The 24,551-nt window shown below is 30.4% G+C and overlaps 1 protein-coding gene across 2 annotated transcripts in view; it reads left to right on the plus strand.

Annotated features, from left to right (window-relative positions):
- The window catches only part of kuz (zinc-dependent metalloprotease kuz), a 539,267-nt gene extending 517,181 nt beyond the window's left edge, over positions 1–22,086 (plus strand). The window contains exon 12 of one of the 2 annotated variants that reach the window (XM_089597595.1): positions 21,962–22,086. In XM_089597595.1, coding sequence (XP_089453721.1) covers positions 21,962–21,994 — 33 coding nt within the window. In that variant the 3' untranslated portion in view covers positions 21,995–22,086. The remainder of the gene's footprint in view (positions 1–21,961) is intronic. The other variant, XM_089597587.1, reaches the window with a different exon arrangement.
- Positions 22,087–24,551: the final 2,465 nt, after the last annotated feature.

Raw genomic sequence — 24,551 nt, forward strand, 5'->3', positions numbered from 1 at the left:
CTGCCTGCACTCCCTGAGTGCTACTTGTACTTGGTTTAAATAAATTAACTATTTCAGGAGGTAATTTTCCTCACATTTCCCCACTGACAAAAAGCAGTAAAAGAAGAACTATAATCAAACATACTATTAAATTTTTTTTTTATAAAACTCATTCCAAATATTGAAATTATAAATTAATATTTGCTTGACCAATAAAGGGTTTTTAAAATCATGACAGACAATTGAGGAAGGGAAAGTTCTATTTTCTAATATTCTTACTAATTGAATATAAAATAATGTAAGTTCTCGAATATTTTCTGATATCTATAATTGTTCGATGTATAGTGGTATTCTAACATCGTTTAAGGAGTACACCTATTGCTTAAATAATAGAATTCTAAAAAAAATTAACTGGAGAAACTAAAACTTACTATAGTGTAGAGAACGGAAATTATAAAGGAGTTGACAAATCGGTCGAAAATATTTATAACAATTGTCCAGTAGAAATGTTTAACAATGTTCGTAAAAGATTACTACTTTATAAACTAAACCTAAAAACTGGTACAATAGTTACTTTGAATTTTAAGTATATCCAATTGGAAGTAGAATCTTCATTGCAGAAATACCTTTTAACACAGGAACCATCTCAACATAACCTTTGATTCTGTATCGTAAGTGATTTTTAATCGTTGTGGCATTTGCTATACACAACAATAAATAAATCTCAACGTCAAAATTTTAATTATGTGGGCCTATATTTAAGAAAACCTTTATTCTCTCATAGTCAATTTTACGTGGCTTTATTAAGATGTAAAAATGAAAATAGTTTATACATTTAAGTAAAAAGAGAAATAAATGTAGAAATAGGAAATAATGTTTTTGAAGAAATTTTTACATACAGTGTAAAAAATACTGTAGTAAAGTCACTATGCCCAGCGTAGATAAGTAAAGACCTATACTCAGCATGGAGATTTTGCTATCGGTTCGTCAAACGTTCTTCCCGGATAGTAAAATTAATTGTCAAGATAGTTGTTTTCAGAAAAAAAAAATTTTTTTCAATTACAATACATAAATTGTACAAGTAATAGTAATAATTACATAAATAGTATGATAAATACTTGTCAGATAAGTTAATTATGGTTATCATAAAAGCTTTAGTGGGTCTATGGTAAATAATCAAGCGGTTTATAATGGATGTAAATGAAATATGATTATTTAACTTACAAAAAAAATTAATTCCAGCATAGTACTGAAGATATTTTTACAAATAAATTTAATAAAAATTGTTATTTATTGTAAATCAGTTCTATTTTTTATTCACTATCTTTCTCATTTACATAGATATTATAATATTGATAGGTACACATTGACCTTTGATTTACATTCAAAATAGTTTAATCTTTATTATGTCAGACGTCAAAAAGTTATATATCAAATATTACTGTAATCATTGATAATTATTCACATGCTATTAAAAACTTTTATTTACATTTTTATGAACTCTATAGTAATGTCTTTTCAATGCATATTTTCTTTCACAATGTTTACGAATTTCATTGTGTTCCAGGTAATGTATACTTCAATGACGCCACAAATATGTTGCTCTTTTAAATTTTTAGTCACAGATAAACCTACGTATAACTTTACCGTACGTATGCTCTCTTACGTGGCATTTGTAATATATATATATATATATATATATATATATATATATATATATATATATATATTACCATATCTCATACCCTACATTTAAAAAGTGTGTTGTTACACTTTTTTTTTTGATGAATTTTTAATTTCGTAGTTATCAAAAACATAGAGGCAATATTTACACTTGAGTAAGCTCATTTACCTAAAAGTATTACATAAATTGATGGATAAAATAATTACATATACTAAATATGTATACAAAAGATAATTTCAGTAATAATACAGGGGTGCTTTTTGTACTAAAATTGATTATAAAAAATTTTTTTGTTCAATACTTTACATTATTAAAAAAATTTTTATAATCAATTTCAGTACAAAAAGCACCCCTGTATTGTTACTGAAATTATCTTTTGTATACATATTTAGTATATGTTTGTATATTATTTATGTTCGTTCTTTGATTTACTTAAGGAGGTTCGGTAGTGTTAGCGAGGGGAAATCTTAGAGAGGCAAGGGGAGGGAGAGCGTCTGGCAACGTTGTGAATTTTTTCGGCTGCTGGCACGTCGTCTACTGTTGTTGTCGTCTACTGCTGTTGTCGTCGTCTACTGATGACAGTGTACTTATTTATTCGGTTGAATTTTTTATAATTAAATTTTCAATTACAAAAGGAGTTTTTACTATTCATTACATTCCAAAGCGCACGCCAAAAGCAGCGTTGCCAAATCGTCTGCTGCGAGCACATTTTTTGCTGTTTTTTAATAGAAATTTGTGGTAGGGCTCTCTCAAACTTTGACAAAATATTATTTTGACAATATTCTTTCATTTAAAAAAAAAAAGCAAGTTCATTTAGCCTTTTTTTTTAATGTGAAATTTAAGTGATTTCTCCATAAGCCTACATGTTAAAATATTGTTTTTTTAGGTCAATATATCTTAAAAACGGTGTGGTTAAACCCTTCAAAAATTTAGCTGTAGTTTGATACTATTATCCCATACAACGTATCGAAATTTCAAAAATTTTCATCATAAAAAATTATCACTACCGAACCTCCTTAATTGTGACAATCTTTATATAATATTTATAATTGCGTTTTCGAACTACTTCGAATCAATACAGGAAATGATTGGAAACCATCGCTTATATGATACTATAGCCAGTAATAATTTACCGTAGAAGTTGTCTGTATAGTAACTTGGTGTTAAGAAAATAACGATGTCAGCGCTACAATTACCATAATATAAAACTTTATCTTGGTAACAATTAAAACAACTAAAGCTGATTTTAATAGGTTAGTCGTTTTTTAATTATAAGATGGCGTTAGGGCTTTATAAGCCAAGTTCTTATACTGCCACTGCAGTTTTTTATTTTTCCCTGAAATGCTTGTGCCATACGCATCCACATTTGTATACATGATTGCCTCTGACAGAGATGAGTAGTTTTAAGTACTTAATTAGGCATACAACTACGTTTTAATTTAAGACTACAAAAATAATAAGAAAACCAACATTTTGATCAATAATCATATTTTATAGTCAAATTATAAAAAAAAAAATCCTCGCAAACGTTGGTAGTGCATTGAAACAGTCGAAAAATTGTGTGGAGGGATAGTGAAGGAATCGTGGAGGGGCGGGGAGGAGGCAGTGGATGGGCGATGGGGGCCGTAAGGGGCTTGACCCGATATTTATTGGGTTTTAATAATGTAAAAACAAGATGAATTTTACCTCAATTTGTGGGGAAGGGTAGTGGAAGGACATTAGCGGGGCTACTGGGGGTCTTTTGGGTGACAGTTGGGGATCTTTTGGGGGGGGGGCAGTGGAGGGTTATGTAAATTGCCCTATACATTCAACCATAGAAATGTATATACGTATTTCTTTCGCATATATATAAATATCCTTATGACAGTGTCTCACTAATATTTATAGTTCTGTAAGTATACTTAAAAAACTTGGTAATTCTAAGAGATAAAATTACCAAATTTGTGGCAGTAAAGTCAATCACACTATGAACAATCGAACTCCATTATGCAACTCGATGATTTGAGCAGAATAATTTTTTTGCGTGTATGTGTGTATGCAAAATTATATTGCACCCACACATGAACACGCAGTTTTCTCCATACCAAGCGAGGTTAACCTTCTGTTAAAATCCATACTTGTTGGCCCTATTACAGATCGTGAAGTGCATTTGAAAAAATTTAGTTGTAATAGTAAAAGAAAAGGAATTGTTTCATCCTCGATCGCTAGCTGGAACTCATCAGTGTGGAGTGCTAGCGATCTAGTCATAAATGAATACGATTAACAAGGTTGGGGAAAAAACCGGAATTTGCAATCGTATACCTATAATAAATCAAATAATCTAAGAACTCCTGAAACTAAGTTGCTTATATATTCATAGAATTAACAATAATAATGTAAGACTTATTTAGATTGTATAATTTTATTGTTGTTAATAAGAATTAACAACAACAATATAAGACTTATTCACATTGTATAATTTTATTGTTGTTAATTCTATGATTAAATGAGCAAGTCAGTTTCGGGAGTTCTTCGATTGATTGATGCATTATATTATATTGATTAATATTTTATCATTTAATAATAATACGTAAGATGATGATATTTTTTTTCACATGATGATACAATCTTGGTTCATCAAATTTTATTTTAAATTTTTCAGAATAAAATATCTATAATTTTATTTATTCTGTCTCTCTATAATTATTATATAGCTTGATTTAACCTGTTCCCGAACAGAAATAAAAATTGGTTGCCTCTCTAGTTCGTGAGACCCTACTTAGGCGGCCTACTGAGGGCACACGTAGGCGCGTCCGGTGGTGTGCGTAAGTTACTTATTAGGCAGCCTACATAACCTACCTTTATCGTACCTCTCAAATTGTATATATAGTTGTATCAGCTACAGTTGCAATGTAAACTGTAGCGTGAAATTATACATACGTACACAAGTTACAAGTGTTTTCCATTGAGTCGTATTTTAATAATTAATAAGTATTCTTACCCATATGAGACTGACAAAATCAATCGACATTAAATTTGCTGTCAACTAAACAAAGTTTCTCAAAGTATTGAATTAGAAACAATAGTTGTTGCTTCAAAAAATTTTAGTAAAAACTATTTAAAAACCGTACTAAGATTATAAAATTTTCACATCCAACAGTTTGCACACTTTAGTCATTTAGATGTCCGCCGTTCAAGTCAAATTTATCTGTCATTCAATCAAGTCAATATGTTTTTGTATGAAAAAAAAGTAAACTGCAGTGTGAGCACTTAATTTTTGTTCATTAATTGGTTATTATTTAATAGTTCTTTAGAGGTAACTCACGAATAATATGTTCATATTGTTAACTTGATATCAATTTTGAATAAGTGATATTTTTTAGGTTACATTTATATCTTCATTCCTATCAAAATTTTATTCATCTTAAGGTTATATTCTTGTAACTACACGTGATCAACAAAGCCGTGATGAAAAGTTTTCATGAAAAAATTAAATATGATTCGTTTGAAATAAAGCATGACTTTTGTTCAATTATAATACAATGTGTATCCTCATATGTACATATACATATATGTATTGTTATTGTTCATCATCGCCCGTAGGCTCGGATGTGGCTTTGTTTACACAAGAATAGTGTTTTTCAGCCATCGGTGCACCTGAGTTATGACCAGATGTTCATACATATCTATAATTTTCGATTGAAAAGTGGTTATGTTACGTCAATGAAAGCAGCCTACTAGGGCCCTACCAAACGCCTCCTGACGCTACCAACGTAGGATCTCAGTTAGCTCAGTAGCCTAAGTAGGCCCTACTGATTACTTTTTTATAATTTCTGTTCGGCTTATTTACTTAACTTTTTAAAATAAGATGATTCTTCCATGGTTACAACTATTCAACAATTATGTAACGTATTTATTTTTAAGTGTTATTGTTTTATGTTATATAAATTCATGTAATTAAAAAATATATGTTACATTGTTTTTAAAATATAGCAACACAAACATGGTAGGAAAAAAAAATTGAGTAAATCAAAAACGTTATATTTAATAAAAAATGAAAACAATTTCTTGATCATTGAATTATCACGATTTTTATTGCTCTACATTAACATTAATACATAAATGAATATTTGTATAAATATAAATACACATAGATATATGTATATATATTTCAGAAATATCTGAATAACAGCAAACAAGTTAAAAGTTTCTATAAAGAATTTAATAGTTATATGATGTAACAAATTTTTTAAATAAAATTATTTTTGTCATAGGCGTTTCCTACGCGTATCCTTAAGAGTAGATATTGTTTATATGTGTATTTGTAATACATATATATATATGTAACAGTGACATTTCCCATGAGGTTGTAATACTATGGCGTGGCTGTATAAACGCTCGGCGTAGCTACATTGTCACTGTGCTGAGTCGGTAAGCAGCGAGGTACCATCAGTATAGCTGTATACATGGGTATATCCACGCGTCCACAAGAGCATCTGCTATTGTACTGCTGTATGTAAAGTAAAGGTTGGATGTTAATGCTGTAAGATGAATATTGTCTGCTTCTTATGCTGTCATATTTCAAAACCATCCGAGTATCTAATCATTGGATTCCAGTGTAATTGCATGGATATTACAATGGTTAGGTACAAAATCATGCAACAGCAAAAGTGTTATGAGAAAAACTTATCTCCTGCCGAAACAATTATTACAATAATAATAGTTATTCTTCAAATGTGGTAGTTAATTAGGAAGTAGTGTCGCTTTTTAGATGAGTAAAATCACAACTTGTTTGTACATTTTTTATCAATCAAATTTCATGAAAATGCCTAATGTATAGCAAAAACTGCCTTTTATTTAATGTGCTTTGCATAATTCAAAATACTTTCTTACTATTTTAGAACAATACTTCAGTTATGTACAAGACTAAAAGGAATTTCAATTCACTATGATTACTGTATTTTATTATAGTTTAAACTTATACATCAAGGTAATAACAGTTTACAGATACAATAAAGACATAACTGTGAAGATACATTGAAGTAACAAAAACCATAAGCTGATAAATAAAAATATTTTAAGCGTTGAATATCTTTTTAAATTTTAATAACCTATGAAATGGTTAAATACATATAAACGTAATTTGGTCTCCTTTTTATGTTGTGGGTTTTTTATTTAAATTTTATCACCTGCCGAAACAATTATTACAATAACAATAGTTATGTTTTAAATGTGGAAGTTAATTGGGAAGAAGTATCCCTCTTTAGATAAGTAGAATCACAACTTGTTTATACATTTTTCATCAATACTATCAAGTTTTATGAGCAAATGTCATCAAGACTAGCACAAACTTTTCAGATATAAATTAATAATAATACTACTCATATCGTCAAGTAAATCTATTCCTGTACGTATTGCCAGCTGACGACACCGTTAGTGGCAAACTTTTACTGGCATACACAATTACTTGTCTACGCGCTCTCTATCCTACCCACTCACACATCTGGCAAAACCTTCTTTATTAAATTTTTATCTTAAAATTTAGTTTTAGTCTGAAGAAAAGTAAAAGATCAAATCAGGTGTACATTTTCTGCTCTATACGATAGTATTTTTATTTTTATCTGTCCTTTTACCATATACAAGATATTAGTGAAACAAGTTTTATGCGCTACTTTGTCGGTGTTCAAGCTTTCAATTTTTTAACTGTTTTTCTTGCTACCTACGAGTTGGATTATAGGTACCATGTAAAACGACTCTTTCAACATCGGTGATAGTTCAACGGATCCATTCATTTATGTAATATTATTTAAATATTAAAGTTGACAAATTTCAACAGAATATTGAAGTATTGGTTCATGAGGACTTTTAAAATAAATAGTGTCGTTAGAACTTTTTTTGTCATGCTCTAAAGTGTTTTTATTTCTTCTGTTCTTGGCAGACGACATCTTCAAAGGTTAGTTTGCAAAGTTTACTTGTGTATTATTAAGTTTTTTCAATATTTTGAGGGCTACGGATTTATTTTATGTTAGGGACACATTCTACATGCAAACTTACATAGTATTAATTAATATTTTGCAAGACCTACTATAAATAATAATTAAGAAGTGATAATGGCTTATAAAAAAATGAACATAAAAGCCATTATTAAATAAAAAGTATTTTCACATTTAATTTTATTTTCAATGAAATGTTGGACCTACAGGTTTAAAAAAATCATATTAAAGTTAATTACTTACAATAAGACTTATAATTTCTTTTATTTAAATATTATTATCAATATTAATCCTCATGAAATGTAAAGCTAGGAGGTTTCACAGTTTTAGCGATAGACTGAAAGGGAGCACGTTAGACTAGGAGCTGAGCCCAAAGGGTGTTAGAAAAAAATTACTGCCACAAATCTTCCAGAAGTTGAAAAACGTCATGATTCGTGAAGATCCACGTATTTTTCTTGCCTTTTTCCTTTCATCACGAGTTATCTACATACTTGCCGGGCACTTGGTGGGTGCTTGCCTGACACTTAAGAAGCACTTTGCGGATACTTGCCGGGCATTTGGTGAGCAATTGCCAGGCACTTGGCAGATTCTTGGCAAGGACTTGGCGGGCACATGACGGAAACTTTTGCGAACACTTGGCGGGCACTTGACGGTCACCTGCTGGAATCTTGGCTGGTACTTGGTGAATACTTTCCGTGCACTTCGCAGGACCTGGCCGGGCACTTGGTGGGTACTTTCCGGGCACTAGGCGGGTACTTTGCGGGTACTTGCTGGGCATTTGGCGGACACTTGGTGGGCACTTGACGGGCACTTGCTGGGCGTTAGTTGGGTACTTGCCGGGCACTTGGCGGTTTTTTGGCAGGCACTTGACGGTCTCAGTTTATATTGTTGGTTATCAACTGAACATAATGTTAAACATCAACAAAACATTTGATTACTATGACATTTTTCAAACATCACCTTATACAGTGTTCAATAGATAAATATTTTCCATGAAAGTTGTATTATTTATGACTAAATAATAAGATAATATTTAGATTATCTTATTTACATGTTATGTTGAAGCATATTAGTTTGTCTAATAAATAAATAAAATTTAATTGCTATTTTTCTCTGATTTTATAGATTCCTTGGGTGTGTTACCACGAGTAGAGCATTGGCGTGGTTAGAAAAATATCAGTGGTCGGTGTGTTAAGAGCTGAAATTTTTCATCCTTAGGTTACTAATTTTACTTGTAAGTATGAATATATTGCACATGACCTTGACAATAGTCATAATTTTTTGTTTATTTTATAATAACTGAAACACAATTCTCAGAATTGTTTTTTAGGTGTTTAGAATGAAGACTGTGCAGTGGAAACAAAAGGAACAGAGAAGAAGTGAAAGAAATAGTTGATTCTGTTGGAGAGAAAGATACTTACATAGTGCAAATCAGTATTCTTTATCTTCTTTTTCATCTAAAGACGATGCTAGTCGGTATTGAAGTTCCATTATATCTAGCAAAAAAAATTCACAATATAAAGAGGGAGCAACATTACATTTATGTGTAATAAACTATTTCATAGGTTATTAAAATTTAAAAAGATATTGAACGCTTAAAATATTTTTATTTATCAGGTTATTGTAATTCAGCTCATTAGTAGCAAACTGTAATCACCTTGATGTATGTGTTCAAACTGTAATAAAATAGTAATCATAGTAAATTGAACTTAATTTCAAAGTCTTGTACGTACCTGAAGCATAGTTCTAAGATAGTCAGAATGTATTTTGAATAGTGCACAGCACATTATATGAAAAGCAGTTTTTTCCATACATTAGGCATTTTCATAAAATTTGATAATATTGATAAAAAATGAATAAACAAGTTGTGATTTTACTCATCCAAAAAGCGATGTTACTTTTCAATCGACTATCACTTTTTAAAAATTACTATTATTATTGTAATAATTGTTTCGCCAGGTGATAAGTTTTTCTCATAACACTTTTGCTGTTGCATGATTTTGTAGCTCATTATTATAATATCCATGAAATTACAATGGAATCTGATGATTGGATGATCGAATGGCTTTGAAATATTACAGCGTAAGAAGCAGAAAATCTGAACCTAACAGCATTAACATCCAACCTTTACTTTTGTACACAGCAGTACAATAGCAGATGCTCTTACAGACGCGTGCATGTACCCATGTATGCAGATATATTGACGGTACCACGCTGATTACCGATTCAGCAAAATGACAATGCGGCAACGCTGCGCGTTCGTACAGCAGTGCCATAGCATTCCAAACCCTCTAGGGGTAGTTAGGAACGTATCTTAAATCGCCTTCCCTTTAACAGCTAGTTTCCCGAAGAATATAATTCAAACAGGGTTTGCTTCAGAAAAAAATCACTCTACACGCTGTTTCGGGAAATGCCACCGTTACATATCAGCCTGTAGGAGATTCTGTGGGAATATGGGAGAGGATATATATAATGCCAAACAGAAATAAATATACAATATAACGATGTATACACCAAATACTTTAAACTTGCCTATTTTATCACTTTAAGAAGGCTCCCTCGTGACAGTTCTCGAACCAAGACCAAATGAACTTAATAGTTTAAAAATGTGGTGAATCTAATGGTATAATTATTTATATCGCTTACCCTGCGAAATTTCGAGATATTATTAAATCAATGTAGCGCTTTCTAACACGTATCGTTATGGTGGAGCTCGCACACGTGATGAAAATAACTTAATAACTTGAATTATTCAACGGTTTCCGTAACAAGAGCGCACACGTTTTGTAGAAAAAAATCTCCTCTTTTAAATGATGCCCAGCAAAGTAAGTTTTACCCTGGAAAATTTAGAGATATTCTATTGAAAATTGATCAAGTCATTTTATTTCCACAGGTTAGTCTGTGTTTCTTTGCACCAGTGATGCCAACTATACCTGAGTTTGCGTCACTGAGGTTAGTTTCTTTATGGAGTGATGAGTGCAGGGCAACTAATTTAATTGAATGATACTAATTGTTAAATGTTATTTTCGATACCACTTAAATTTGTATTATCGTATAAAAATAAGGATTACTTATACAAGTAGAATATTTGATTTCTGAAGACATTTGCACTTACTTAAACGCAAGGATTTGACACAGTAGACATAATCGAGTTAGTTTGATAAAATTAATACTGCACGCGATAGTAAAAGTACCAATTACGTAGTAACCCGTAAATTGTTATGTATTGCAGAGCTTATAATCTTTGATGAAATTATACAAATTAGAATAAAGTGCAATAAGGACGATGGAAATGTAACTCGTAACACTCTTAATTTACGGCAGGTGGCTTCAGTCTAATTATTATGAATACTCAGTTGAATTAAAAGTACTATGGTCCTTTACCGTGGTCGTAACAGCACTATAACTTTTGCGTAAATTATAGCTTAGCATACACGTGAAAGTACTGCGACATCCTGCTTCCGCAATTTTGAGAATATTGCAATTATGGCGTGGGAAGAACACATCGTACTTTTAGTTCGCATGCACTGCGCATCTAGGAAGGCTATTGATTGCATTGAAATGAAACAGCATTTGAATCATGGATTCACAGCCATTTTTCAGAATCACAAATCTCGAAAGACTTTTTTGACAAATTTTGAACGTTTTTTCCCAGACGGTTGATTTCTTGAATGTAAAAAACTTATTTAATTAAGTAATTAAATAACGTATTTATAAAAAAAGTAAAAGTCCACTAATGTGTGGACAAAAGTATTAAATTAAATTTAAAAAGTAGAATATTGTTTTGTCTTGCATGTAAAAATTTAAATAGTTTATTTGTAAAATATTTTTCTGTAGTTTTGCGTGGACGATTTTAATTGTTGTGTCATCTTTTTAGGGCTATGTTTCAAACTTGACCCATGGGCAACGTAATTTGAGAAATTTTGGCTTGAGAAGAAATTTTTCTTTATATATCTTATGCAGGGATGAATAAGGGTCAGGATAATTTTTTTTCTATAAGCTAACGGAACTTATTGTGCCAACCTTCTTTAATATTATTTGTACAGCGTTCGTCACGTAATGTAGATACGTTGACAATTAAAAACTTGACAGTATAATCTTATTCCTATCTTTTTGATCAAGTATTCAATATTCACTTAAGTAGTTTATTGTGGCATTCAATTCTTTCTGAGCTTCAGTTTGCCCCAGATGAAAGAAGTATCCCTCAAGGGCTGCATTGGAAGAGACTTGAGAACAAGCATTTATTTTAGTTTCTTAGAAGTCACTCATATTTCGTTGAGGTTACCGATTAAGGATCCCATAGTGACAAAACATGAAAGATAAGGTAGTACTGGACACTCTCTCAAGATATCAATAATGTTGAACAAAATAATATAAATAATATGGAACAAAAACTATTAAAGCCACTGATCCACTCTACGCATAATGATTTTTATATTACCCTTTTTCACACTAAGTATTGTGGATACAAGATGGTTGATAGTATCTTTGGAGGATTCCTCTCCTAAAAGTTTGGTTTATCACGTGACTGTCGACAGAATAGATCTTGATCTGATTGGTTGAGAAAGACGACATGTTTATTTAAGGCGGTGTATTTAATTATAAATACACACATTAAATTGTACTCTTAAATATTTATTTATTATTATAACGCTGTAGATCGATTAATTTTCATGGCATCCTTCAAATAAAATGATGTCAGTTGTAATTATGTCGTATTCTCTGATCGCTGGGGCAATGCGCGAGCCATGTGCTTGTGTATTAAACTATATATATTAGGATCTCTATCTTTCTTTTTTGACTTTCTTTCTTTCTTGACGAGACGGTCACTTTGAATGAACGTTAGTGAGTTATCGTGGTACGGAATTCGTTGAAATCAGTCTCAATTAACTTTTAATTTGGAATATTTCGTCATCAAATATGAACATAAGTGTTGTCAATGCGTTTAATTACTTATCTTTAATGAGTTACTTATAAATACTCAAGAGTAATAATACTAAACGCATATGACTGTTGATAGGTTACATGGCTAAGCTTGCGTGCTTTTTTATATCAAATTTTATGATTCGATTATATAATGGAATAATAAAATATACGTACATATTTTCAGTATAAAAATGGCTCAAGCAAGCAATTTTTCCTCAAATGATGCTTTTGATGTATTGACGGACAAGTATTAGACAACGAATGTAACTATATACATTTATATGTGTGTGTACTCTTTTCAGTACTAATTATTAATCTATTCTTGCATACGCATAATTTTACAGATTATACTATTAAAATACTCAATTTTGACATTTCTTTTCTTATAATGAGCTCATTGGTTTTGTTTACGAGATATCTGGAGCCAAATAAGTTAGCACAAAGCAAAAATACATGCGTATGAATCTCTTTTTATACAACGTTGATGGTAAAAGGATTGTTTGCTTATTATGGAGCAAGAAAATGATCAACAAGTACGTAAACGATATTCATGTCAATAGGGTAAGAATTTTGTAAAATGATTTTTTTCATTACTCTAACCTTAATATTAAAAAAAAAAATAGTAATGCAATAAATATCATTATAAAATTGTAGACAACTTATATCGACGTAGGACACGAAAAAGCCATGAAAATGATGTTTGCCATTAAAGAATTCGTGAAAACTAAGTTTTGATGATCATCTAGACGATTCAACAACTCCTCGTACGGGTGTAGTGCTATCACTGATGGAGTGTTTAAGGTAACCGTGAATATTGCAGATTATATCCCCTTGGATTTTCAAAAAGGCACGTATGTTCTTGTCACTGGTGAAATTATTTGAAACGGTAAGTTTTTTATACGTACTAAAAGTTTTTCATACAATGATTTATTTAAACGATAAATATTTGTGTTTAGATACTCCGATCGTCATCAAATGCTTTGATTCAAATTACGTTGAGCGAGATGATTCCGTTGCTAATATGCCTGCGTCACAAGTTACTGTAGGGGTGCAAACACCGGAGCATACTTGACAGAATTAAATTTTTGCATGTTTTCTTACCATTGATAATTTTATGGTTGGACGTTTCTTTTCCTTAAAAAAAATTGTCTAAATTCTAGTTCTAATTCTTAAAATTTTTATTACTATAATCTTTCGTAGTCACTTCATGTTTTATATTTAAGAAAAAAAAATAACATTTTTAAATACATTTTTAAAAGTTTAAGCAACAATTAATGATTTTAGTAATCGTCTAAGACTGATAGATATTCGAAAGTTATTTTTTTATTCGCTTAGTTTTTTAAAGATAAAAAAATACATAAATATAAAAAGTTTCATTAATGTTAAAGATATTGTAATAACAGTTCAAAGCTTTGCGTGTTCTATCTCATAAAAGTGAGATTCAAAAAATTACCATAGTTTGTTTGTCAATCAAAAATGTTTTGACATGTAAAAGATTATCGATTTCAAATAATTTTTTTTCATTGTTCATGTAAAACATTTTGTAATACTAAGTCAATAATTCATCATATGAAAAAATTTCCAATTCGGATTGAAATGTGTTAGTTTAGTAATTTAGCAAAGTATATTACAAGATACAAAAAAATTATATTGCAATAAGTTCGTGACTGTGACTAATGCACAAAACTACTTATGATTATAAAAGACCAATGTATCTTGAATTTTTTTTAATATTTATGTAACAATAATAAAACTAATTATAAAAATAGTTGATTACAAAACAAACTGACGGTACAAAAACTTTGACTTCAAAAAAAATCTTTACGAATCTTATGTGCAAAATGTTATTGCTCAACTGCGATTAATTTATATAAACAAGTATTTTTAACATGGTATTTATATTGTAAATATAAATACCGTGTGACAAAGTCTAATAATAAAAATGTGTATTATACATAATATCTCGTACCATCCTAATTTATTTTTTAAATAAGTTATAACATTAAGATTTGTGTTCTTTATACAATTACTGTTGACGTACTATATTTTCAACATTTATTTTCTAGGTTATTCAATTTATAAATATGTACATGTATATATGTATATGCCTATGCAAATTTATAAAAATGTATGTATGCATATTCATAAAATGTCTTATTTCTGATGAAAGTTTAATTTTCAGGACTGTCAAAAAAAAGCATTCATACCTGCACACTGCAGTATTTTAATAGAGCTACATGTACTCAGATAGACGCATCAAGTTCATGTGTTATTGTGGCAAGATTCATTTTCAGGGTTGTCCAAACTCCAAACAATGCATTCATGAAAACATGAATACATGCTGCGGTAGTTTAATGTATACATATACCACAAGAATTTAACTATATCTATGAGGTCGCGGTGGCGCAACGGTAGAGTTGCAGTTCCGTCGATCTCCGAGGTTGAGCTGCATTTGGCGTGGTTAGTACTTGAAAGGGTGATCGTCTGGTCACCATTCAAGTCTCGCCCTTTCGCCTGTGCTCTTGATTCTCGAAGGTTCATTAACTGTTTCTCTGACGCTTCGCCTACGTGATCATAGGTGTGACTGAGTTGGTCCAGATGTTTATATATATGTATATACAAACATCTGGTCATAACTCAAGTGCACCGATGGCTAATTAACACTATGCTTGTGTAAAAGAATGCCATGTCTGAGCCTACGGGCGATGATGATTAAAAAAAAAAAAAACTATATCTATATGCATGCATGTACAAGACTTGTATACATTGTACAGCTTTGAAAACTAATTTTGAAAATAGTGGGTTATCCTGTCTACTACCTACGTGACGAGTACATTACATGGCCTATGCTGATTTATGCCCTACAAGAGCATGAATTTTGATGTTGAATATTAGTAACGCATTCGTTATACGCATTTAATATGCACATATCTATGGAAAACAAATTGATCATTCTAAATTTAACTGAATTAGAGCTACAACAATCGTCAAAATAATACTTTTTAGTGCACGTGTTTGGTTTTTGAGTAATTTTTTTTATCACTACTTTTCACTGTTCAGGTAAACATTAATAAGTATTTAAATATATATGTATATATATACATAAAATTGTTTTTTAACGTTAATGAAACAAGAATCAAAGTTGGTGCTTACAGTTGCCAGTAACCTTACAAAGTATTTTCTAACAATAATTTATTGCAAAGAAGCTGTTAATATTTGGATACAATAAAATAAAGCTTGGAATAGAAACTGTAAGATTGTACATTTTTTATAAGTTTTTTTTATAACTTTTAAAAAGTTTTATAGTCTTAAGTCAACAAAATTATAATATTTTATCAGAATTGGATAGAGTTGGTAACTACCAAACTGATAAATCAAAATGGTAATGGGTCTGCGGAATCGCTGATATTATTTTCTTACAAAATTAAACGCATCTAACTGACTAAGAATAGTTTTTTAAATTAAATTTCATACAAAAATTTTAGTTAAAATATTTATTAACTAAGCATGTTGATTCAATACGTTCTTGAATCTATAATCATTTATTTGCTTTGAGTGCCATAAAATTATTCTAAGCATTAGAACAGACCAGAATTTCATGATCACTTTTTAACGAGAGTAAAGTATGTACCTATATGTGTATGTATGTACGTGAGCAAAAGTGTTAGAAACCAAGAACAACCCCCTGAGTCCCCATTGACCTGGCTTTTAAAATTCAACCTTTGTTTGTAGTCTGGTTGATTAAAGAAAATTAATGAATTTACTGTTTGACATTTAGTGATAAAATTGTCCTGATATGACTCAAGTGCATTGACTTCAATTTCTTTAACTAATAGTAAAAGTCAGGTAAGTTGAGAGACTTGACTAATAGCTCTAGATTTTGTGGATTTCTGATAAAATAAATAATAATGCAAACATCTGGAGTATCCTAAGTATTTGGATGTAGCTAGTGATTAAGCATTAAACGAGCCATTATTAGTTCATAAGATCAAGAACTATTCTATGAAACTCTTACATAATTTGGACTTCAACATTTAATAAATAAATATTAAGTATTATACTTGAATGACACAGGACATCCTCATCACCACATGCCATATAGTTGATTTATAGTATAATCATTATACTTCTATCTCCCTTCTCCCCAAAGTGACATGGATCTTGTGATATAAGTGAGCCAGGCACCTAAAGTGTGATATGCGTCAGAAAAAACACATCAAGTAATACCTAGAGTCACCCTTTAAGTGCCCCACTGCATTTTGCTTTAAAAATTTATTCATTTATTAAATAACATGCTATTAGAAGCACCTTTTAAGTCTCGTTTTAAATGTGATTTTTAATATTTATTTATAAAATTAATTCTTAAGCACGTGAATGGCAGCAGGACATGTCTATTACCAAATGTTATTCAGTTCATGTATTAATTTGCTTTAATAGACTAGTTAACAAGAATAAGTTCAATGTATATAAGTTTATTTCGTTGATCTTCTGAGGCAAATGAAAACAATTAGTTTAAGCAACGTTTCGTCGACTGGTGTGTCGACCTCTTCAGGCTTTATTAACAATAATAAATTATTACAATGACTAATATAAACAACAGATACATATAATGTAGAACTGACAAATAAATTACCTTAATTTAAACCGTGAAAGACAATTTATTTAACGTATCGAGCAAATGGCTCACACGCAAGTCAAACTGGCAAAGGCCCCAACACCGCAATGTACCCCGCTTTTATAACAAACGCACACACACACAAACATATACAGGTTTCGCAGTGCGATGACCCGAGCCCTCAGTTCACATATCATATTATCAGTATACAATTCTAAGAACGTACATAGTCTTTAAAAACGGACAGAATTAAAGAAACTTCGATAAGTGCGACTTAAATTATAAACATCTTCTTTTTTATTTATATTATGAATGTTGGAGGTAATGTGTAATATTTCAGAGATCAAACGTTGACCATAATTCGGCTCTTTGTCTAATATTTTTATATTGTCCCACTTAAAATTATGGTTATTAGAAATTTGGTACAAAGTAACTACCGATTCCGATTTGTAGTTGTTTTGGTGTTCTCGTTTTCTCTCTTTTAAAGCTCTCTTCGTTTTACCTGTATATTTTGCTGAACAGTCACTGCATGAGATTTCATATACGACATTAATATTATCCAAAGTATCAGTAGTATCTCTTCCCAACTGTACAATATGATTCAATTTTTTGTTTATTTTCGGAATTACTTGTATATTGAATTTTTTTAAAAAACGTTGTATTTTATCAAAATTATTTGGAAAAAGTGGGAAGCTTATAATGGTTGTATTTAAAGGTAATTGCTCTGGAGTTTTCTCTGTAACATCATTATTGATCTTACAAAGTCTTTTCTTAATATATTTATTAATACAATGCTTAGGACAGCCATTTTCAAGCAGCATCTGTCTTACAATTTTCACGTTTTCATTATGGAATGAACTGTCAGAGAGTCTTATGGCCCTGTCTATTAAATTACAAATTGTATCCTTTTTTTTGTTGCCCAGTATGATTATATTTAAAATGTAAGATTCAAATAATTTTGATAAGATATAACATTTTAAAAAAAAATACAATATACAAGTAATTCCGAAAATAAACAAAAAAATGAATCATATTGTACAGTTGGGAAAAGATACTACTGATACTTTAGATAATACTAATGTCGTATATGAAATCTCATGCAGTGACTGTTCAGCAAAATATACAGGTGAAACGAAGAGAGCTTTAAAAGAGAGAAAATGAGAACACCAAAACAACTACAAACCGGAATCGGTAGTTACTTTATACCAAATTTCTAATAACCATAATTTTGAGTGGGACAATATAAAAATGTTAGACAAAGAGCCGAATTATGGTTAACGTTTGATTTCTGAAATGTTACACATTACCTCCAACATTGATAATATAAACAAAAAAGAAGATGTTTATAATTTAAGTCGCACTTATCGAAGTTTCTTTAATTCTGTCCATTTTTAAAGACTATGTACGTTCTTAGAATTGTATACTGATAATATGATACGTGAACTGAGGGCTCAGGTCATCGCACTACGAAACCTGTATATATTTGTGTGTGTGTGCGTTTGTTATAAAAGCGGGGTACTTTGCGGTGTTGGGAACTTTGCCAGTTTGACTTGCGTGTGAGCCATTTGCTCGATACGTTAAATAAATTGTCTCTCACGGTTTAAATTAAAGTAATTTATTTGTCAGTTCCACATTATATGTATCTGTTGTTTATATTAGTCATTGTAATAATTTATTATTGTTAATAAAGCCTGAAGAGGTCGACACACCAGTCGACGAAACGTTGCTTAAACTAATTGTTTTCATTTGCCCCAGAAGATCAACGAAATAAACTTATACATTTAATATGGAGGGCGAGAAAGACTCAACTAACAAGTTCAATGGACTGTACGTTAATGAGTGCCTGGATTTATTATTTTTTAAATAAATATTGAAGGCCAGGTTGGTTGGGCGACTAAAAGAGTAATTCTTAGAGTGAACTTGAACTTTTAATAACAAGTAAAATAGTGCAAAATGACAAAAAATATAGTAAATGATTACTTTGAACCAGTTCTTTTATCTTCTGAGCATATCTTTTTTTTAACATACCATCATAAATTTCAAAAACTACCTTTTTAATCTCTTACCTGTCTTTGAATAGTTATCTAAGAAATAGTAAATCCATACACTTATTGACTAACGATGTGTTTAACCTTTCCTTGTAAGTTGGTTCTTTACAGCAAATCAGTAAATAAAATGTTTGACTTTTGGACATGTAGATGTTCTGGTGATATTTAAGTGACTAGACTCAAAACTTATGAAATAATTAAATATGGAAGATCAACGTTATGTTAAAGACTTTATTGGTGGTTCTTAGTCTTCTGTACTATTGATAGCTTGTAAAATTATGCAAATGACCAGCTAGTGTATCAGTTGGTTCGAGTAAATGTCCACTACACGGAAAATAATTTTGAGCATAAGGAGATCAAGTACGTGTGATTGTAGAGTTCAAATCATTTTGAATTTTTACTACACAACTATTTGGACTACCTAAGATCAAAGATTGTGTCACACTAGTTCAAATGTGCATTGAACTCGTAAAGCAGAAGCATGAAAGCCGCGCTGCCTATAGTTTGTGTGCGCACAGTACGGCGCAGCATTGAACTATAGAATGGTGGGGAGCCCCTGGAGCTCAGCGATCGTGCTCTCACAGCACAAAGTCTGGAGTCTGCGCGTTCAAAGCTTCGTTCAGCTCTGCAATGCCGTATTTTGGGCTGAGAAAGCTAAATCGTGCGTATACCTCCTCGGTCCTTAACATCATCGAACTGCATAAGCCTAATAATTGGGCTTAAATTAATATATTCAAGGCTTACGGCCACTGACTACAGTGAGTTTATGTATTTATAAAACAAAAATAGTTTTTTAACAAAGATATGAAAACTGTTTTATTTCAATAAAATAGTTATTCATTCAAATTACATCTTGTAAATTTTTACAATATTTGAAAATACTTGAGTGCAAGAGTAACGGGTTCTCGATATATTTCTTAAAAATTATCAAAAGATTGACTATATTTAGTTATTAAAGCGCATTTTCATTAGAATCGTTTTAACTATAATATCAATAAATTTCTTCAAAAAACTTTCGTGGAACTACGTCTTCCAAACCTAGTTTGTAGATAAAACTTAGTGTATAACAAAAAGGAGTATTCGAAATTTAAGTACTTTTGTATGTACAAACGGATTTACTATTCTATTTGATAACTTTTTTTAAAAAATTATTGAAACAGATTTTGATTATATTGTATTGATTTATACACAACCTACCTTAGACCACAATTTATGTTAGTTGAGAGAGCTGTGCTGGGCAAATAAGATCTCATGAGTTTAACCAAAGTTGTTCGAACCACACAACTACCAATATAAATTTTGTTACTCAATACATTAGTATAGTAAATAAATCTAATAGATATTAGTCTTAGAGTATTGGATCCTTTTTAACAGCTAGTTAACTAAATAATTCATAAACGCGATATTTTATTAAATGGTGACACGAATAAAAAAATTGGAGGGGGTGGGGGTGATATAATGTTTTCTTGTATAATAAATAATTCATTTAAAAAATACAGTTTAAGCTGCTTTTTTTCAATTTAAATATCGTATCTGGTTGCTACTAAATGATCACTTTTTATCATTAACCGTAGTGGACTGTCTTACAACACTACACATTAATGTAAACACAAAAGTGAAAAAAGGCTTGCACTTCAAAAGCACGTTAATATACAGACACGTTAGTATATACCTATACCATCCATATAAGATGAGCCCAGACTTTGTGCTGTGAGAGCACGATCGCTGAGCTCCGGGGGCTCCCCTCCATAAGCTTCTACAGTTCAATGCTGCGCCGTACTGTGCGCACACAAACTATAGGCAGCGCGGCTCTCATGCTTCTGCTTTACGAGTTCAATGCACATTTGAACTAGTGTGACACAATCTTTGATCTTAGGTAGTCCAAATACTTGTGTAGTAGGAATTCAAAATGATTTGAACTCTACAATCACACGTACTTGATCTCCTTATGCTCAAAATTATTTTCTGTGTACGCAAAAATCTTATCTGAGATTTCAGGTTAAATCTCATGCTAACTTCTCAGATGAGATCTCAGGTGAGATCACTAGAAAACTTTTTAGGACAGTTTATTAGGATCTTAGGTGAATTTTCCTAATAAATTTGTTATTGAGTTATCTCTCCTGGGAATTTAGAAAAAGATCTCAAATACTTATGTGAAATTTATCAGCAGGGTATTACCCACTTGCTACGTCTTCTGAGTGTTTGCACTTTTTTATATGCATCATTAGTCTAGGAAACTAAGAAACCATCGTTTGTAATGCCTGAACTTTAATTAGGTACCACTAAATTACAAGTTACTAAAAACTTTTATCTAGAAGACTAGATCTAAAGTATGTTGATATTTGTTATTTGTTCTTCTCTTACGAGTGTACTCAGACCCAATATCGCTTTTTATATCGATTCAATTCGTATACATCTATAGATATAAATTTGCTTTTTTTGTCACTTGAAATTTCCTTTTCTTATTTGATGTCAATCTGATTTTTTTTAAATTTTTAGTTTATTTATTTATGGTACCATTACCTTATTATAGAACATTCACTTTATCTTTATTCGATACTTTTTTTGATTACCAATATATATGTATTTATTAAAAACTGTCATCATGACTTTTTAGTTTTTAGTCAATTAATTTTACTGATCAATATTATGATTAGCGTTTTAAAATATGAATAATTGACAATAGTTTATAATTTTTCTTCTAACACGTTTTAACAATTTCTCTTTTCTTTTTCAGGTTTTTTTTGACAATATTAAAAACACTAACTAGAATTACAGTAGATGTGACTTTAACTATTATATGTACCTAAAGGTACTGGTTTTGAATAAGTGTACTTACTATTTTGAAAAACAGAATTTTGAAAAATCATATTTATACTCATGTATTTATTAGTGTTTATATATGTATTTATAAATAGAAGTCATTTTTGAATAAATACTAATACATTATTTTAAGTGAATAATACGCTATAATTTAATTTTATTCACTAAACCATCACCAAATTATGATTTCAATAAAAAATTGTAATTATTTGGAACCTTACCTTAACCATAACCACAAATGCTACCAAAATTACACCCACAACTGTAACCAAAATTACGACCATAACTGCACCAAAACCTGAACCATACCTAGAATATTAACTTTACTGAAATAAAATCAAATATTTGTAGTTTCATTTTATAAAAAAAAACTGAGTCCATCCAATTAATTAAAAAGACCAAAATTAGAATTATCAATAAGTTAATAACATTTTACTTGCTACAAAAATTAACTGCAACTAAAATGAAATTACAACTATTTAACTACAACTATTTAAATTTAACTACAATTTAACTGTACATAAGACCTTATTAATATAAACTCTACTGTCTATACAGTTGGATTTGCTTGGAAATATAAAATATTTTAGTTATTCTTAAACTTCCTGATGATTTCATTACAATTGTATTAAATTCTTGCAGAACTTTTTCATTTTGCTTTTTATTTATTTTCATTTTTTAAATTAATACATTTTTTGTAATTTTAACATGTTTTTATCTTTTTGTAAACAAAGTTTTGTTGTTTTTATTAGTATACACTCTTAAGTATGCCTTGATCAAAAGTTTTTTGTACAAGTAAAGAGCAAGAAAAGTATATTAGAAAAAGATGTGCACGAAATACAGAAAATACGACAACATGCTCGTCAATGTCAAGTAGATTATGACCGTACCTTATAGTCTCTTGAAAAGTCTGATTTACACCATATTTAGAAAGATTATTTAGAACTAACTAATGAGTTATGTTTACATTGCAAAGTGAAACTTTTTAAGGATGAAAAAGTTTCCAATGAAGGATTGTCCTTTAGTGATTATTGTGCACATAGCTCGGTAACACTTCATCCATAACCTGAATTTCTGAATGATCTTAAATCTTTATTCAAAAGAAAACATCGACATTTACATACGTATAATTTTCAAACGTATTTATCATTACAATCATTGATTGCCTTTTGCATCATTTAATACAAATTGAATTGACTTTTCGTCTTTCGTCCTTGTGTTTTTCTGATAGTGGGAACCCATCTTTTGGTCAGCTTTTTATCTTTGATTAACAAGAAGCTATTAACTACCGTGATATTTGAAACCCATTTATTGATTATCAATTTATGCCAATTTTAGATACCATTATATCAAACAACAATATTTTTGCAAAGTCGTATGAAATTGTGCAACAAGAAATAACTGCACATAAACTTTTAGATGATACTAAACAAGAACCAGAATTGCAATTTTTATTTTCGTTGAAGCCAGGTCAAGGTATACGTAGGTACAATTTTCAAAGAGTTAGTAAGGTTGCTGCAATTTTTCTAGGACAACTGATGGTGAAATTCTGGATTCGTATGTTACTGTGCAAAATAAAAATACAAAAGACTTACAGTACGTAAGTTATAAGGAACCCAATGTTGAACCTGGGATTTATCCATTGTTTTATTCTTATTGCTCTCAAGGATATCATCGGAATATTATGTGGAATAATATGCCCAACGATTCCTAATGACGCATCACACGAATATCTTATATTAGATATCGCATAGCTATTAGACCTGAAAAATTCAATCCTTTTGTCATTGGTCGTAAATTACATCTACAATGGTTAGTTGATATCTATGTTAAAATACAAAAGGTAAAATTTGATTCTGTAAAGATATTTAAAAAAAGTTGACAGCGGATACTTATAAAGGTTTGTATGATTATGTGGAAATTTCAGCAAATGATATAAATGGTCATGTAGGTAAGACTGTGATAGTTCCTTAAATATTTATTGGTTCTCTTGGATAAATGTTATAATGTTACCAACATGATATGGTGATCGTAAAAAAAGGAAAACCAGATATTTTTCTCACTACCACATGCAACCTTAATTGTTATGAGATTCAAGATAATTTACTACCTGGTCAACAAGTTGCAGATAGACCAGATTTAGTAGCACGTGTATTTCATTAAAAAAAATATTGCTTACCTTATTTTATGGTAAAAAATAATTATATTGGGAGAATTGCTGCTTATGTATGCGTTATTGAGTTTCAAAAGTGAGTGTTACCTTATATGCATTCTTTAACTATGTTAGAACATGGCTACAAATGCACTACACCAAATGTTGTAGAAAAATTTTTATCTGCTCAAATTCCTGTTGAAATAGTAAACCCCAATTTGCATGAAATTGTGATGAAAAATATTATACATGGACCTTGTTCTGATTCATGTATGAAAGACAATAAATATACGAAAAAATTCCCACAACAGCTTCTTGATGAGTTGACCATGGATGAAAATGGGTATTCTCA

Source organism: Copidosoma floridanum, unplaced genomic scaffold, assembly GCF_036245765.1.
Source record: "Copidosoma floridanum isolate Cflo_tuat_1 unplaced genomic scaffold, Cflo_Japanese_pri ptg000004l, whole genome shotgun sequence".
In the NCBI taxonomy this organism is placed as follows: Eukaryota; Metazoa; Arthropoda; class Insecta; order Hymenoptera; family Encyrtidae; genus Copidosoma; species Copidosoma floridanum.